Here is a 17,074-nt window from a genome sequence, read left to right as displayed (position 1 = left end):
TGATAACCTTATATGCACCTTAAGATTAGCAAGCAACCAAGCTTGAATGTTCAAATCAAAAGAGTTTATCACATAACAGGGCACACTAAGAAGCAGCCAAACATATTCAGTCTTATAACAATTCCTGAGAATATGGAGAATAGATTCAACATGCCAAGAACAAAAATTGCATGAAGGATCAGAGGTCAAACACTTCCTAGCCCGCTGTCCATTAGGGGCCAATCATCCAAGACTCAGTGGCGGATCTATTAAGGGACCAGGGTGGTCTCGGGACCACCCGAAGCTCGGAAAAATGGTTGTGAGGATCTTCAAGGACCACCCAAGTCTGGGCAGTGATGGAAGAAGAACAGCAGCCATGGCTGCTCTGGTCGTGTGCATTTCAGAATGGGGAAGAAGAAAGCCAATTTTTTTTTAAAATGACTTGGCCAAAACGACGTCGTTTTGAGCCAAGTCATTAAAAAAAATTTAAAACCTCACTGCCCACTCACGTGAGAACCCTCAGACTCAGCTCCTTCACACAGCAATCACAAGAAGTTCAGAACTTCACTTTACCAAATCGTTCAACTCTCTTCGTTCTCGTTACCAAATCCTTCACACAACAAGGTCCGCTCTCGTTCCTTACGGCGTCGGCATCGATCAACTCTCTTCTGCACTGCACTCTAGTTTCTGAATCTGATATTGTAATTTTGATTACACTGCACTCTAGTTTCTGAATCTGAATCTGCACTGCACAGCAATTCAGAACTTCACTCTCTTCTTGCTCTCGTTCCTTCAGGTTTGTACATGTCTCAGTACTCATGAAGATGTTGTCAAATTTCATTTGCTTCATTGTTATGTTAGTTTTCTTTTTTATACGACTAAGTGGAATAAAACCTGTGCACGAGTCTTAGCTCAAGTGGCTTAGGAAGACGAGATGGAAATGTTGGATTCCCCTCGTAACCGAAAATTCACTGCAGGAGAGAGATACTCTCTAGCCTGCAGAATGTGTTATTATTATAATCTGTTTGAAAACCTTAATTCACATATAATGCATTGTATCATATTAAGCTAGCCTTCCAATTTGTCTTACACTGCATCATTAACTCTGTCCATTAAATCCACTATCTGAATCTACCGTGTCTGATAGTAACCAAGATAATTTCACTCAGTCCATGATTTATTGCTGTCCGTTATACGAAATAGTTTCACATAACTCAAACTTCATTCAAAACCTTTCTGCATCCCCTCCCAAAAAAGAAGAAATAAGCCTAGAATAACTTTTTCCAAGCAACTCATAAGTCAATCAACTGAAATTGAACCATGATTTGGTTCTAGAACAACTGAAACTGAAATTGAACCATGAAATTGAATCATGAAATTGAACCATGATTTGGAGAAAAAAAAATTGAAAAAGAAGCTTGCAGTTAGGTGGAGAAACAGATGATGCCTGTATGGTTGTGTTAGTTGGAACATATTGATATGTTCAATGGATTATGATTGGAAGGGTCGTGACTTGTGGATGTGAAGTTGGGGGTCTAGTAATTTGATATTAAATTATTTGCATTTCATAGTTTTCATCCAATATCCATTTCACAAAAGCAACCAAAATTATTTAATGCAAATTATTTAATCACATTCTTAAAGTTTCAAATTGAAAGAGTTTATAGGATGATTTTGTTTAATTTCTGCAGATTAAAAACGGAGATGTGCGAAATTTGGCAAACACTGAGTTTCTTCTAGTGAAGAAGGATTGGTCTTCTGAAATTCAGGTATGTGATTGATCACAAGGAGTGTTCTTTATACATATTTCTATTTGATTTGTAGCTATTTTAAAATTTCCGTTTGATCCAAAGGCCATTGTCAGGAGGTCAAATTTGAAATGCAAGGTTTATTAGGAACTAAAACTTAACTGTGTCAATTATTCTTTTATTTTCTTCAATAATGTAATGAGGTTGTATCGTATTTATTTTACTATTTAAGTGGTCTAATTGGACTGTTAAAGATGGTAATTGGTTGATTTGATAATATGGTTTGATCAAGAGAGGACTAGGGATTGGTTTCCTTTAACATCCAACTGCCCCGATAGTGTAAATTATTTTGAACTTGATAGCATACTTATGTTTTGTTATCACTGCCTTATTGGGATCATAATAAAGGAATAAGGGCAGGGTTCATGTACAAGCATAGTGTTCATTAGGCAGAAATTGTCTAGAAAATGGTGTGTAATGTGTTGGCTATATGTATTGTGAATTGGAGTGTCCAACTAGTTTGTGATGCTAAAAGGGTGTGTAAAAATTTGTGCTTTCTTTCGATATTGTTTCCATGCTTGTTTTATGAACTTGAGGTGGTAGTGGAATTGCAGGGACTATTTTGTAGAGTATAGTGAGTTGATCAAGCTGCAACCTTTGGAAGGCGTAAACTATATATTCTACAATATGTGCGTTTCTCACAAGTGCAAGGTATGTTTTCGTTCACCTCTCTAGCATTGCCTTTGTGTCTGCATTTTTGCTAGATGCATCTCTAGCATTGCCATAGTGTTCATATAATTTAGTATGAGATCCCGTCGTGGACAAATTTAGTATTTCTAGCTTGTTTAGCACAAAGATTATGAATGAAATTTGTAGTTTGCCATTTATTTGTTCAATGATATTTTCGTCTTGTTTTTTTTTTTTTTTTTGAACTTTTATATTAGGACCACCCTAAGTTAAAATCCTGGATCCGCCACTGCCAAGACTCTCTTTGAAATAAGAGACCATAAGAAGTCTTCACAAAGAAAACACCATTCAAAATGCCATTTCAAATAAGTTAAAGTTTGTCCCTTCTCACACCAAGGTTACCAGCAGGCCAACTAATGGTTTTCTGCACCATATTCTCAGATAGCACACTTCTAAGCTTTGACATATCCCACCAACCCTTTTGAAAAAATTTAGAAACTGTGCAATTAGAATTTAATTGATCTTAACTATTTTAAGACAAAAAATCGATCTTTGTTGCCGAAATTAGAATTACCGAAATCAACCCAATTAAGTTCAAATTTTAATGCTCGCAAATGTACAAATCGTAGTATAATTATAATAGGCAAACACAATCTCGTTCCAACTGAGATCGAGTCAATTCTAATTGCCTAACTTAAATTGAATTGCACTTGAATTAAAAGTAACATTGATTATAAGAAAGAATTGCAAGGATGGAGTTCTTGATTTAAAAACACTGAAGAATAACAAGACAAATAAGACTAAAGGAATAGAGATGCAAATAGAAACAAATTGTGAACAAGATGAGTGAGTTGCTAGAGCATTCGATTTCACCATAACTAGTCCAACCTATTTCTGGCATTAAATTATTAACGAATATCATCGAGATTACTAGGTATACTCTAATTCCTCTAAATCATATAGTATTCATGGCATCTAGATTACTAGGTATACTCTTATGTGCTAAGAATCTATGACATGTAGATTACTAAACACAAAAAAAATTCATTAGCGATTTGGACACTAACTAAGAGACCACATGAAACTTAGTGTATAACCTCGATATCAAGGATTTCATAACTTTAACTGCAAGAAGCTTTGAATTGGCACATACTTAAATTTGCATTAGATAAACTTGACAAACCAAGTTTGTAGCTAATCAACAAGATAAAAATCAAGCGTATAATCCACAACAAAATAAACTCGATAAGACTGAAATTCATAAATAACGAAACTAAGGAATGAAGCAATCATGATTAGGCTACCTTGTAGCTCTAAAGAAAAGAAATTAATTTCGAAACATAATTGAAGTTGTCACTAAATGCATAATAAAATGAAGAAAACCAAGTTGAGAAAAGCTTGAGCCTTTCTTGCTCTTCCGCACCTCTGTTCGTCGAACTTGTCGTATCCTGAATAATGATCAGTTGTCCTGTTCTTTTCCTTATTATGTTTCCATTATTTTCTCCCTAACCGACAATGGCTTAAAGTTCATTTATTGACAACATTAGAAGAGAAAAACATAAAAACTCTTCAATTATTAGCGTGCCACTTTATACATTAAACACACCTTGATTAAAATTTTCATTTGACATTGTCTTCTCTTGTACCTTTGGTCTACTTGAGGCTGACTACCGCAATGTTCCCTTCTTTAATTATCCGCTGCTCTCATTCTGGGACAATACTTGGGTACTGAATAGTCAATACCCAAAATATTAACCACATGAAGTGGCCCAATGAGAACAAAATATATGTTACAATTTTAATTTATAAACGTGAAACCTTGTCCTCTCCAACGCTTCTGGTAACCTCGTCTCCTCCATCGGTGCCACCCACTTCTCCTCCAACCTTTCTTTGTCGACGACCCCACCCCAAAATCCTCATATTCTTTATCGTGGAAGTCATGGCAGCACTCCGTCGTCGTCGTCGGACTTCTCCGTCATGGAATTCACGGCAATATAGAAGCCCAAATTTCCCCAAATAATTTCAACATCCTTCGTGATTTTTCTTATTGGTGAAATTTCCTTCATAAGGTTAATTAGTAAGATGGATATGATCTGTCATGGGTTGTGAAATTTGAGGGTGGAGCTGCCATGGCTTTGGGAGAAAGGGGAGGGAGGTGGTTGGTGGAGGTATGACAGCTGTCAACTGTATTCTTAGTGAGAAAGAAGATGAATGTTTTTTTTTTTTTTTGGTAAACTGAGAAGATGGATGTTTGGATACTAGTAAAAGAGAAAAAGTGGTGTGTTTGGTTAGAAAGATAGTGAGTGTTTGGGGAGAGTTTTATTTGATAGGCCTTCCCTTTCTGGTCTTCTTTTCCCATGCAAATGAACTATCATCTATATATTAGGAGAAGACGACAGCTTACAAGAATACCATTGGGTGGTGTGGGCGGCAAACAAGATTCTAATAACATAAAACTATGTTTGGTCCTATCCTATGGAACAAAGTATCACCAGCTGGTGCAAACAATGCAAACCTAAACATACATTCATATATATATATATATATATATATATATAAATGTAATGTAAAAACAATTCAAAATACAGAATCTCACAGTTATAATGGAGTTGTTATATGATATCCAATATTGTGCTATTAAATTTTAGGACACAATTCCAACAATCATCACCACCAACACCGCAACTATCGCCATTAATATCGCTACCATCTTTACCACCACCACCTCCCGCATTCCCACTACCATTGCCGTCATTATCACTACTACCTCCACGTCACCACCACCATGGCCACCACAACCTTTACCATTTTCGGCATTATCACCATCACCAAATTCTCGATCAACGTTGCGATTCGATACCAGCCCTCTCCATCATTGTTACCTCAACCACCTTCAGCCACCATGGTCGTGACCACCATTTCTACTACACCATCCAATGGGCGTGCCCCATCACCATTACCACCAACCTAACCAAACCACCATCTCCACCAACACTGCCATTATCTTATACAGTACAAAGATATTACTATCAAACAAAAAATTATTACTATCGCGTTTTAATTTTTTCTTTAAAAAAAAGCATTATTAAATTAATCTAACATATACATTATCTAATTATAAAAATGTAAAATTGTATTTGTCTTTGAGAACCCAATACGCTGACTTGCTTGTATGGTTCTTTCAACACACAACCAAACACCTTCTAAACTCACAACCAAACACCTCCTTTCTTCCTCCCTGCAACTTTTTCACCCTTTTTCCTCCATCTCCCTTCGTCTAGGACCAATCACCATGGCTGCCATTATCATACTTGTAAATACATAAAAAATTGAATTGTCTTCAAGATGAACAAAATCAGACACTGGGCAGCCTCCTAGCTCTGCTCGACCTTTCAGAGCGAGGTTGTCTCTGTTCCTAACCTCGCGTTGCTCGAGCTCATGACTGCCTGGATTTCGCAGTTGATGGCCTCAGATTTCCTTCGTAAACTAGAGCTCGTCATGAGCCTCTGGAACTCGTCGAGCCTTGGCAGAGTTAACTCGGTCAGCTCCTGAGAATCGGGGGTCAACTCCATCGTACCATCTAGATCAGTAGCTCTGTGGTACAAACTTCAATTGGTGGTCTTCAACGAGCAAATCGTTCTACATTTCGTTCTCTTCCTCATGCACCGGCATTAAGGGTGCAGATATCGTGTTTGTTAAAATGCCTCAGTGAAATTCAAAGCAGATTATATATGTTTTTCATAGTTTTTAAGATTTGAAAACACTTACCTAAGTTGTATGTGAAAACTTGTTCATGGTCTCGACGTCTATTTCCAAGTGTGATATAACCTTTTTTTTGCTTTTACTATGCAGATTTCTCCAAAAGATGCAAAAGAAAACAAAATGATTTGCATACTGCTCTGTTTTTCTTCAAGCGTAGTCTCGATCACGAGCTAAGGTATGACCTATTGTTTCATTCTTTAATTCATCTGCTTTAAAAATAAGGATTTCTTTCTCGTATCTTGAATTTTTATTTATTTTGGATTCGTATATATTCAACAGATCGGAGAAGCAGACGAATTGGTAAGCTGAAGGTGCCATGGCGATGGAGATACTCACTGCAATTATTCCTACAATAATTGACTACACAATTGGACCAGTTGCACGCCAAGTGGGTTATATCATTTTCTACAAAAGCAACCTTGAAGATCTAAAGAGTAAATTGGAGGATTTTGACTCTGTCAAACAAGGGATGAAGCATAAAGTTGATGAAGTCGGAAGAAAAGTTAATCATGAAGTGAAAGCTGATGTCAAGAAATGGCTGTCAGATGCGGAGAATACCACTCGGAAGGCAGACGCACTCTTGCATGATGCAGGCCGTGCAAAGACAAAGTGTCTCATTATATGTCCTAATCTGATATACTATCATCAGCGTAGCAGGAAGTCAACAAAACTGGTGGAAAAGATTGAAGCACATAAAAATAAAGAGTTTGGCATTATTTCTTACGAAGTTCCCGTAGAAGACGTGTCTGCCATAGCCTCGGACGAGTACATGGCCTTTGAATCAAGGATTTCAATGGTGAAGGATATAATTACGGAACTGGAAAAACCTGATATCAACAGGATTGGGGTGTACGGATTAGGGGGCGTTGGGAAGACAACACTTGCCAAAGAGGTTTACAGAGAAGCTGTGAAAGATAAGTTATTTGATGATGTGGTTATAATACTAAATGTCAAAGAAAAAAAAGACAACGAAGAAATTCAAAAAGAAATTGCCAAAAAATTAAGGATGGACGCTGATGAATCTCAGGATAAGGGCACAAGGGCGAATCTCCTACGAGCCAGGATAAAAGATGGGAAGACTCTTGTCATTTTAGATGATGTTTTGGAAAGAATTGACTTTGAGGCTGTGGGACTCGTCGGTGTGCCGAATTGTAATTTATTGTTGACATCTAGAGAAAGAAAAGTTTTATTCTATGATATGCGTATGCAAAACAATTTTGAACTTGGGTTTTTAACAGAAAAAGAAAGTTGGATTTTGTTTGAGAAGATGGCAGGTGATGTTGTTAAAGACAACCGTATACTGAAGGAAGCAACCCAGCTAGCAAAGAAATGTGGAGGTTTGCCGGTTTTGGTTGTTGCAGTTGCAAGTGCTTTAAGGGAAAGTAGTTTGGAGGAATGGAAAGATGCGTTGAGAAGTTTCAAAAGATTTGACAAGAAAGAGTTGAATGAAAAAGCATTATTGGCTCTAAAGTGGAGTTACGAACAATTGGAGGATCAAGAGCTTAAGCAATTGTTCTTGCTTTGTGGGAGTAGCAGCAGTTTGCTCAGTGACTTGTTGAAGTATAGTATGGGTTTGGGTTTGATTAAAAATGTTGAGACAGTGGAAGAGGCACGGACTTCATTGAATGGAATGGTTAAAAAATTAAAAAATTCTTGCCTATTGCAGGACAGCTATGACGATGACACTGTTAGAATGCATGAACTTGTACGAGATATTGCTGTCCGGATTGCAACTGATGATCAAAAAGCCTTTTCAAGAGCATATGGAGATGAGGTGAAACAATGGCCAACTGAGGATTTCCTTGAAAAATGCACAAGGATGTCCTTAAGAAGTTGCAAGATCCCCAGGCTTCCTGGAGTACCTTGGGAATGCCCAGAATTAAAATTGTTGATCTTGGAGAATGGTAATATTGGCGACTCCCAGGAAATCCCAAGCAATTTTTTTGAAGGGATGAAAGAACTCAAAGTGTTGGATGTAACCAGATTCAGTATTCAGTCATTACCTCCATCTCTTCAATCCCTAAAGCATCTCCACACATTGTGCTTAGATCAATGCGAGTTGGTAGACATAACTCTTGTTGGACAGCTAACAAACTTGAAAATTCTTAGCCTCCTAAAGTCCAAGATTAAAGAGTTGCCCAAAGAAATAGGGCAATTGAGTTGGCTACAATTATTGGATTTGACCGGTTGCTCTGAACTTGTTATGATCGCACCTGGTGTTATATCAAGCTTGACAAGACTAGAAGACTTGAGGATGGGAATAAAAAGCTTTAAGCAATGGGAGGGTGAAGGTCCCACTAGCGGAGGAAGTAATGCTACTGTTTCAGAACTGAAGCACTTGGCTGAACTAACTGCATTAGACATACATGTTCCAGATGCTAACCTTGTTCCAGCCAACTTGTTCTCCGATAAGTTAGAAAGATACACCATACTTATCGGTGATTGTTGGGAGTATCCTGACACGTACGGAATCTCCTCTAACATGCTAAAACTCAAGCTTGCCAGGAGAAATCAATTCGACCGAGGTATAAAGTTGCTGGTAAAGAAATGTGAGCAGTTGTACTTGGATGGGAAGGAGAGTGGGAATATTATTTCCTTTCTATTTGACAGTGATGCCGTGAAACAACTGAAGTGTCTCCATGTCCAAAACAACGACGAAGTTACATATGTCATTAACTCCATCAGTTGGAGTTACTCTCATAATGCCTTCCCCAGCCTAGAATCTCTATTTCTTGAAGACCTTGTGAGGTTGGAAAGTGTGTGTTATGGGCAACTCGAAGGCGAGCCCTTCCAAAAGTTAAAATCTTTGACACTGCGGAATCTACCAAAACTTATTGGTTTCTCTTCCAAAGGCAAGCAATTAACGACTGACACAGAAGCTGACGAAATCGTGTTGGAGGATGAAGTTGGTGGACCACCGAAACTTTTCAGTAATGAGAAGGTACTTTCTCTGTTTTTTTTTTTTAAGCAAAATGGTTGCATGATTATTTCTCACTATACTTTACTTCTTCGAATTTCGACCATATAATTCTTTCGTTTTTTTCAATAAGCCAAAACCATTCAAATGATATATTAACTTTTCAGGTTTTGATAACCCACGGTTTTTTTATTTTTAGGATTTGATAACTCATGGTATTCAACTTGATTTTAAGATTTTTCTCTTTCCACGATTTTCAAATTTCAACTAACGGAGTTAACTCCAAATAAAATAAAGAAGAAAATAAAAACAGCAGTAGCCCAGCGTACTGGGTTCCTTTCCCATTCCCCTGCCTTCCCGACGCCACCATTCACCGTAACTCGCAGCATCTTCCTTGATGACGTCATCGAGATCGCCAAGGTTATGAGGAACAGATCCATGGCCGAAGGAGCTCGCGGGAACGGTGAAGGAGATTCTCGGAACCTGCGACTCCGTGGGCTGCACGGTCAACGGCAAGGACCCCAAGGATTTGCAATAGGAGATCGTCGATGGTGACGTCGAGATCACTCTCGATCGACAAGGGTGTAAATTCAACAAATTTTGCACCAAAAGGGATTTATTCTTCAATCTTCCCAAATTTAGTAGTCCCCTATTGTTTGAAGGAGCAATTAAATTGAAGGGCGAGGCTTTTGGGTTTTGATTTGTGGATTTAAAGTGTGAAGGAGATGCAATTGATACTTGCTGCTGTTGTGTTTCAGGAAGTGAGAGAGAGGAGGAGGACGAGCGGCTTCTTTTTCTTAACTTTTGCTTTTATTTTTATTTAATTTTATTGGGAGTCGATAGAGTTATGTTAGGTTTAAGTTTGTGCACAGGTGTCAAGTTTTGAAACGTGTCATGAAGAGGCTACATTTATTTAAAGTTTAAAATTTTTGAAACCTGCTCTAATTATCAGGATAATTGACAATTTGCCACTAAAGATCGTTCACAATAATATGTTTTTGGTATTAATTTAAATAATATAGGTTTTTTCTTGTCAAAAATAAAATAGTTTAAATTTGAAATTAAATTGACATACTTTTGGCTCTATATTTATTTTTTCAGATAATTTTTTCTCCAATTTGTTCTTTGCGAATTAATGAAAGTATAAGGACATATATCTGTCCAGTAGCCTAGTAGCTTACTTTTTAAATATATGATATTTACTTTACATCTACACATTTTGGATATATATGGCTAACAACAATGTAAATTGTAATTTCCTAATATAAACATAAATTTTGTTATGTGCCATGCAGGTTATGATGCCCAATTTAACCACCTTGACTGTGCATCAATGTGATAGTTTAAGATTCTTGTTTTCGAGTTCCATGGCTAAATGTCTCGGACAACTAAAAAATCTCAAGATATCCAATTGTCAAATTATGGAAGAGATAGTAGGAAATGAGGAGAATACAGATGACATGTTTGATAAGTTAAGCCGTCTAGAGCTACAACATCTTCCAAACCTCGCTAGATTCAGCTCAGGAAGTTACATTAAATTTCCGTCTTTGGTGTATCTAAATCTAGATGATTGTACTAAACTGGAGACATTCATCTTTGATGCTAAGAGCGAAAATATTACAACCAACAAAGAAGAAAGAGATATTGAGCTCTTTGATGAAAAGGTGAGTTATAACTTCTTTTCTTTATGCTTTTATTTCCAACTTATGCATGCGTCCCACTCTTATGAAGAAAGGTTTGTTCACAAGTTCTAAAATGAATATGTGACAGGTAGGATTTCCTAGCTTGGAGGCGTTGTACATGTGGGACTTACCTAAGTTGAAGACAATATTCCACAACCAACTTCATTCAGATTCTTTTGGCAAGCTCAGAATTATGGATGTTTGTAGATGCCACAGTCTGATTAATATTTTTGGGCCAAGTATCATGGGAAGATTGAATGCTCTAGAGACATTAAAAATAAAGCAGTGCCAGTCACTACAAGTGGTATATAACACATCATCTACCACTCAGTTGAACCGTTTTGAGTGCCCAAATCTAGATTCAGTTTGGATAGACTCATGTGAGAGTTTGAAAAATGTATTTCCCACCTCAGTGGCCAAAGATCTTAAGCAGCTAAACCAGTTCAGCATCAAGAATTGTGGTTTAATGGAGGAAATTGTTGTGAGGGAAGAAGGACCACAAATAGCATACGAGGGGTTCGAGTTCCCTAAAGTAACAGGTATGGAATTTGTTAATCTGCCCCAACTTCGGAGGTTCTATCCAGGACTGCATGTTTCCAATTGGCCATCACTCAACATATTAAATTTCAAGAAATGTGGTGGTGTAGAGATTTTTGCTGCTGAATTTTCAACATATCAAGACAAGTTACCAACGGAACAACCTTTCTTTTTAATTGAGAAGGTAACCATACTTGTACACAACTCTTGATATTCGAAATTTTATGTGATTTTTACATACTAGTTAAACATACACCATCAAGTAAATACATTTATTATGTTTTTAATATTAAAGTTATTATGTGTTGTCCAGTTTTTCAAAATATTTTAAAGCATGCTCTTATTGATTATATTTCAGGGTAAGCCATTCCTCAACTTGGAATACTTAGCTTTGGACGAGAACATGGAGATTTGGTATGAACCGTATGGTCCACTCCTGACAGATTTGTTGAGCAAAGTAAAGTTAATTTATTTTGCTACTTCACATCCCAAGTCAGATGTTTTCTTTGAGACTTTACAGAATATTGAACATCTCCATGTGCTCTCTGCTCCTTGGAAAGAATTATTTGACCACGACCACCAAGGAAGTAGTAGAGGGGAAACACATGAAGTTGAGACCCTCCCACGTGTGAAGACTTTGTGGCTCGTCGATATGCCGGAGCTGATACATCTAGGAATGGAAAACTCCCGACAAGGGGGCCCTGTTTTTCCAAACTTGGAAATTCTAAGCGTGCACAAGTGTGGCAGATTAGAGAATCTAGCTTCAACTTTAATATCCTTTCGGAATCTAACCGCTTTCACCATAGCGGATTGTCAGGGACTGCAATACTTAATACCTTATTCTGTGGCTAAGAATTTGCAGCAACTCAAGGAGTTGGAAGTTGCGTCCTGTCAAAGAATGGTAGAAATAGTAGCGAGCAACGAAGATGATCCAGAAAATGAGATTACTTTCAATGGCTTGCAACATTTGAAACTTTCTCTTCTACCAAGTCTGCAAGGCTTTTGCACAGGAAATTGCATTGTCAAAGTCCCATCCTTAGGAACTTTGGATGTCGAGTACTGCCCGTTGATCGAGTTAAAGATTTCTCCTGATGGGTTACTCCAAAGTGATCCAAGACCAGAAAGACTACAAATAGCAGAGGAAACTGATGATGTACCGATGCTAAGTGATTCAGAGGAGAGTGATCCTAATCAAACTGTAAGTACTTCATTCACTAATTAAGCATCTATAAATTTCACTCTCCAATTTTTCAGCTTTTTCTGTAATCGCCAACTAAATATATATTACTACAGGAGCAGCTGATGATTGCAGATTCAAACGTAAATGTTACAATTGCATGACTCTCTACCAAAAAGGAATCCTCATCTTTTGGCTGGCGTGTTAAGTTTTTTCCAGGTGTGTGTGATTGCGTGTTTGTGTGTTATTTTCCTCTTCCCTTTGTTTTTCCTTTTAAAGAAAGAAATATCAACCTGGAGAGCAGACTGGAAGGCACTCTGATCTGTTGGACCACACTACACATTCCACGGAAATCACATTGGTGTGTTCAAATTTTTAGACGGAGAAAACTATGCAACTTGGAGTCAAAGGAAATACCCATTGTAAATCCTAGAGGATGCACGCTATCTTGGCTTTGGCGTTATTGTGGTTGCTTGCTCTAACTATTTTCTGTTCTCCCCTCAATGGTCTGTGCCCAGCCATGCTTCCCTGGCCGATCTCATCTTGTTTGACATAAGCCTGCAAGCTGCGGTCTCAATGCAATTTGGGAAGGCACTGATGCCTATTCCATGTCATGTTATGCTTGTATTGACTTGTGTGTTTCATCGTAAAAGTGTGATTTGTGTTTGGATCTTCGTTCAATGATTTGTATTTGGAGCTTTGTTCGCTACATTTTCGGTTTTGGTGTTTGGGAAATAATGCTTGTGCGATTTCTGTAAATATTGATGCATTTGAAGTGGTGATTGTGTGCATATGTCTACTGAAACTGCTTTATACTTAGAGTGTGCTTCTTATAACTGGATTGTTAATTTTCTTCATGTGTTAATTTTCTTGGTGTGTGTATATTTCATTCTTTAAATGCAGGCTTAAATAGGTTTAAATGATTTTGGGCCTCTTTATCCGGGAATTGGTTTAATGAAATATTCATTTTATTTCTTTCCTATTTTCTTCGCACTCTCTACTAAACTTAATTAAATACTCATTTATTTCTTCCCATGTTTGGTCTCTTTTTTTTCTTGTATTTTGCTGTGATACATGAAAAATATCATTTCCAATCATCTTCTTCAGAGCATCTCCACTAAGAGCTCCTAACAAGAATTTAGAGAGGACTAGTAGTTTTAGCCCGCGTGTTGCCGCGAAAAATGTTAAACAAACTATAAATAATATAATAGACTAAACCAGAAATGCGCATAAAAGCTCACTGAATATTCAATTCAATTCGGTTCATTTCAAATAAGAACCAACCTAAAAATGCACATAAAAGCACACTAGATTACCAAATTGTTCAAATTCGTTTCAAATAAGAACCAAACCAAAAATGCACATAAAAGGTCACTGAATTACAAAAAATTGAACAGAATTAGTTATCATCAAAACAATTTAAAGAGCAACAATTCAGTATGAAAGTCGCAGATAAACAAAAGAAAGACAAAAAAACATATGGAGAAAAATACCCTTAGCAGCCATGGCAAAAACAGAGAGATTTCTTCGGCTCTACGACAACAATCAACACTAATAATCGATGTCCTTGTAGACCATTTTAAATGAAACGAAGAGAGTTGTCTTACAAAGTTACACGCATGGCAGTCCATACCAAATCTATTATCTATGAATCCTGCAAAACATCACGCAAACAATAAAAAACCATCCTCACAGATGACAACAAATGAAACTGTAAGGAGAGACTGGAACAAAACGTACAACAGGACAAATACAGATTATGGGGAAAATAACCGAGAACAAAAAGATGAGACTTTTCAAAGTCTACCAAGGACAAATACACATTAGTGGCCAAATCCCTTAAGATATTGGTTTAATGTCTGGACTGCAACATATTGACCTATCTCAAAATTCCCTTGGAAGGGAAAATTCCATCGAAATAGGCGAACTCAGGAAGCTTCATTACCTTGACCTTGGTAAGAATTCCTCACTCTTCTATTGCTTTTGAGCTTGGTTTTGTAACTGTCACCGGAGTTGTGTAGTGGATTTGCTTTGCAAGTTTCAAAGTGAACAATAACAATCTAACAGGGTATTTGCCGAGTGCTTGAGGAATTGTTCGGCATTGTCTAGAGTCCTGTTTGATGGGAACCAATTTACTGGGAACATTATAAATGCATTTGGTGTTCATCCCAGTCTTGAATTCATTGCCTTTAATGAGAACCAGTCTCTTGGTACACTCTCACCACAGTGGGGAAAATGCATAAGCATCACATATATGCGTATGGGTTGAAATAAAATTTCGGGCCTAATCCCACCTGAGCTGGGACAAATGACAAAACAGCAGCTTCTAAACTTGAGCCAGAACCACTTGACTGGGGAAATACCAGCACAGATTGGTAACTTACTCCTAAGTTGCAACTTGGACCTTAGCAGCAATTCTCTCTCCGGAGTGATACCTTCAGAAATGGAACAGCTCACAAATTTATAGGTTCTCAATGTTTCACACAACCATCTCTCAGGGGAAATCCCTACAACAATTATTAAAATGGTGAGTGTGGATACCCATGACTTTTCTTATAACAACTTGACAGGTCCAATCCCAAATTGTGTCACTTTCCTGGAGAATATTCCAATTTCTCAAAATCTTAAATCCAACTATATTTCTCAACACCCAAATGTCCACATATGAGAAACCAAAACAGAGGCTTAAAGGGGGGAAGAAAGAAAAAAGAAACGGAAGAAAGGTATTGTTCGACTCCTATAGTATCAGTAATGATTTACCTTTTGATCTGGCAAAAGTTTCCCATTTTGTTGGAGGTTTAGGCACTGGCAGCTGTAGAAAACAAAAGAATATGTCATTGGCAGTCAGACGTTTATGCTAAGAATACAATAGCAACTCTTAAATCGGTTACAGAAAAAAACCAAGCATCATCAACGTCCTTTTTGCATACACTAACATTTTAGTCAACCAATTTACATGATAGGAATCGTAAATTGGCAGCACAACAAAAGGGGATCAACAAAAATCTCGACAATTACCTGAAACTACCATTCCACTTCTTTTCAATTGTGAAGCACCATACATGTTTCACTATCAAATGCTCATATACATGATCAAACCTATGAAAAAAAAACATCGGTGGAGAATCATAAACTAAGAGCATTGACTTACATGCTTCTATCTTGGCAGTTTAGTTTCAGGAAGCGACAACTGCACAATGGGACCGTCTATGTCTTCAGTTGAAAGTAAGTAGAAAAGACTATTCGTAATAGCTTAAACCAACTCAGCCCCTTTCGTTATACATTCCTTCACTAATTCCTCCCTAAATACCATGAACAAACAAAATAAGAATTTCACCCACCGAATGAAAACCCATCAGCATAGTGTGAAAAATTCACTATTTCACTTAAAGACCGCAACTTTACTGCTGGGATTAATTTCACTTAAAATCCCAATTTCCAAAAGTAAATATTCAATTAATTTCCCAAAAGCAATCATTTCAAAAAGCCCAGAAGTATACAAAAATATTACCAAAAAATAGAGATATATTGAATAAGTAAAGAAAAATAACTTAGAGAAGGGGATGGAGGGGAAGCTGTGCTGAGGGTTGAGGCCGTGAGATTACCCAGATCGACTTGAATATGCTGCTGCGGGTCTCCATTGCTGCTTTCCTGCAGTTGCTTTTCAACCTCTCCATTCGACAGTCCAGGTCTGCAACCCCAAAAGCATACAGAAACGATTAGCTTCGCAGTCAGATTATCAAATCATGCGGTGACAGGACCAACATACACGCAAATAAAAAATTCATCAATTTGTTTTTTTTCTGAATCCATAATTCAGATTCGAGTTCGAATGCAAAGGAAAAAAAATACATAAATCCACCAAAAAATTTGCCCAGATGAAAAAAGAAATAAAGGATGAATTAGAAGCTTTTAGCAGAGAGTTTACCTCAACAGGGAAAAAATTTAAATGGAAATTAAAGCTTTACCTGCATAACGGCAGCAGAACTTGAACGATCTAGAGGTTTTTCGGTTTCAGTATTCCAGGGATTTCACGACCGACTTCACTGGAATCCAAATTTCACCACTGACTTCACATAAAATCCCAAAAACAAACCATAATTTCAACAACCACAAACACGCAAAATCCAAATCCAATCTGCAAGTCATTTCAGACTTTACCGATAACCCACCCACCCAATACACACAAAAGAGTAAATTACCTGAGATCGCGGCTGCTCTAGAAGTTTCGAACGACATGCAGATTGTCCGACGGTGCGAAGGCAGACGGCGATGGAGAGGGAGAGAGAAGCTGTTATGAACCCAAAATGTAATTGAGGTTTATGCTTTAATTGAATTGTTAAGAATTGTTAAATATGCCAACTGGCGTTTTAAAAAGTAGAGTCTGTATAAAAGGAGCCCAGCTCCCTCAAATGTGGCAGATCAGAATTTACAACAAAGAAATTAAATACAAAAATATTTGGAGCTTTGCTCCTTCATCTCTCCTTCCCTCTTCTTCCATAGCTTTCTTGTGCTACTTGCAGGTTGATTAAGGGAATTGAGAATTGGGTCTTATCAATGGTATCATCCTTCTCGAATCTTGGTT

At 37.4% G+C, this 17,074-nt stretch overlaps 1 protein-coding gene and 1 long non-coding RNA gene across 8 annotated transcripts; one reads left to right on the top strand and one right to left on the bottom strand.

Annotated features, from left to right (window-relative positions):
* Window positions 1–497: 497 nt before the first annotated feature.
* LOC139188082 (disease resistance protein At4g27190-like) lies at window positions 498–13,248 on the top strand. Of its 4 annotated transcripts, XR_011571247.1 has the most exons (10): window positions 498–775; window positions 1,671–1,748; window positions 2,342–2,438; window positions 6,267–6,351; window positions 6,456–9,117; window positions 10,389–10,757; window positions 10,864–11,496; window positions 11,671–12,510; window positions 12,606–12,708; window positions 12,794–13,248. XR_011571247.1 is itself a non-coding variant. In XM_070805122.1 (9 exons), exons 5-9 carry the CDS (start codon window positions 6,493–6,495, stop codon window positions 12,651–12,653), a joined length of 4,515 nt encoding a protein of 1,504 aa, XP_070661223.1. In that variant the 5' UTR covers window positions 498–775; window positions 1,671–1,748; window positions 2,342–2,438; window positions 6,267–6,351; window positions 6,456–6,492; the 3' UTR covers window positions 12,654–13,248. The 4 variants fall into 4 exon arrangements, 3 of the variants coding, with proteins under 3 accessions (XP_070661223.1, XP_070661224.1, XP_070661225.1); XM_070805122.1 differs by having other exon boundaries at window positions 12,606–13,248; XM_070805124.1 differs by lacking the exons at window positions 498–775; window positions 1,671–1,748; window positions 2,342–2,438 and adding an exon at window positions 5,957–6,013 and having other exon boundaries at window positions 12,606–13,248.
* Window positions 13,249–13,702: 454 nt separating this feature from the next.
* LOC103402845 (uncharacterized) lies at window positions 13,703–16,853 on the bottom strand. 4 transcript variants are annotated; one of them, XR_011571246.1, is made up of 7 exons: window positions 16,692–16,821; window positions 16,458–16,555; window positions 16,095–16,180; window positions 15,641–15,791; window positions 15,250–15,301; window positions 14,435–14,996; window positions 13,703–14,143 (listed from the first exon to the last, which is right to left on the bottom strand). It is a non-coding gene; the product is annotated as an uncharacterized lncRNA (long non-coding RNA). The 4 variants fall into 4 exon arrangements; XR_011571245.1 differs by having other exon boundaries at window positions 13,796–14,143; window positions 15,508–15,791; window positions 16,458–16,559; window positions 16,692–16,831; XR_011571243.1 differs by lacking the exon at window positions 13,703–14,143 and having other exon boundaries at window positions 14,265–14,996; window positions 16,458–16,559; window positions 16,692–16,853.
* Between the last annotated feature and the right edge of the window lie 221 nt (window positions 16,854–17,074).

The sequence above is a fragment of the Malus domestica genome, chromosome 09 (genome assembly GCF_042453785.1).
Source record: "Malus domestica chromosome 09, GDT2T_hap1".
NCBI lineage: Eukaryota > Viridiplantae > Streptophyta > Magnoliopsida > Rosales > Rosaceae > Malus > Malus domestica.
This window is presented reverse-complemented; position numbering and strand designations above follow the sequence as displayed.

Bases quoted from the DNA above. Each gene is read 5' to 3' on its own strand.
- LOC139188082 (XM_070805122.1), top strand. From the start codon at position 6,493: ATGGCGATGGAGATACTCACTGCAATTATTCCTACAATAATTGACTAC. The intron at 10,758-10,863 runs GTGAGTTATAAC...AATATGTGACAG, and splicing joins TTGAGCTCTTTGATGAAAAG to GTAGGATTTCCTAGCTTGGA. The intron at 12,511-12,605 runs GTAAGTACTTCA...ATATTACTACAG, and splicing joins AGAGTGATCCTAATCAAACT to GAGCAGCTGATGATTGCAGA.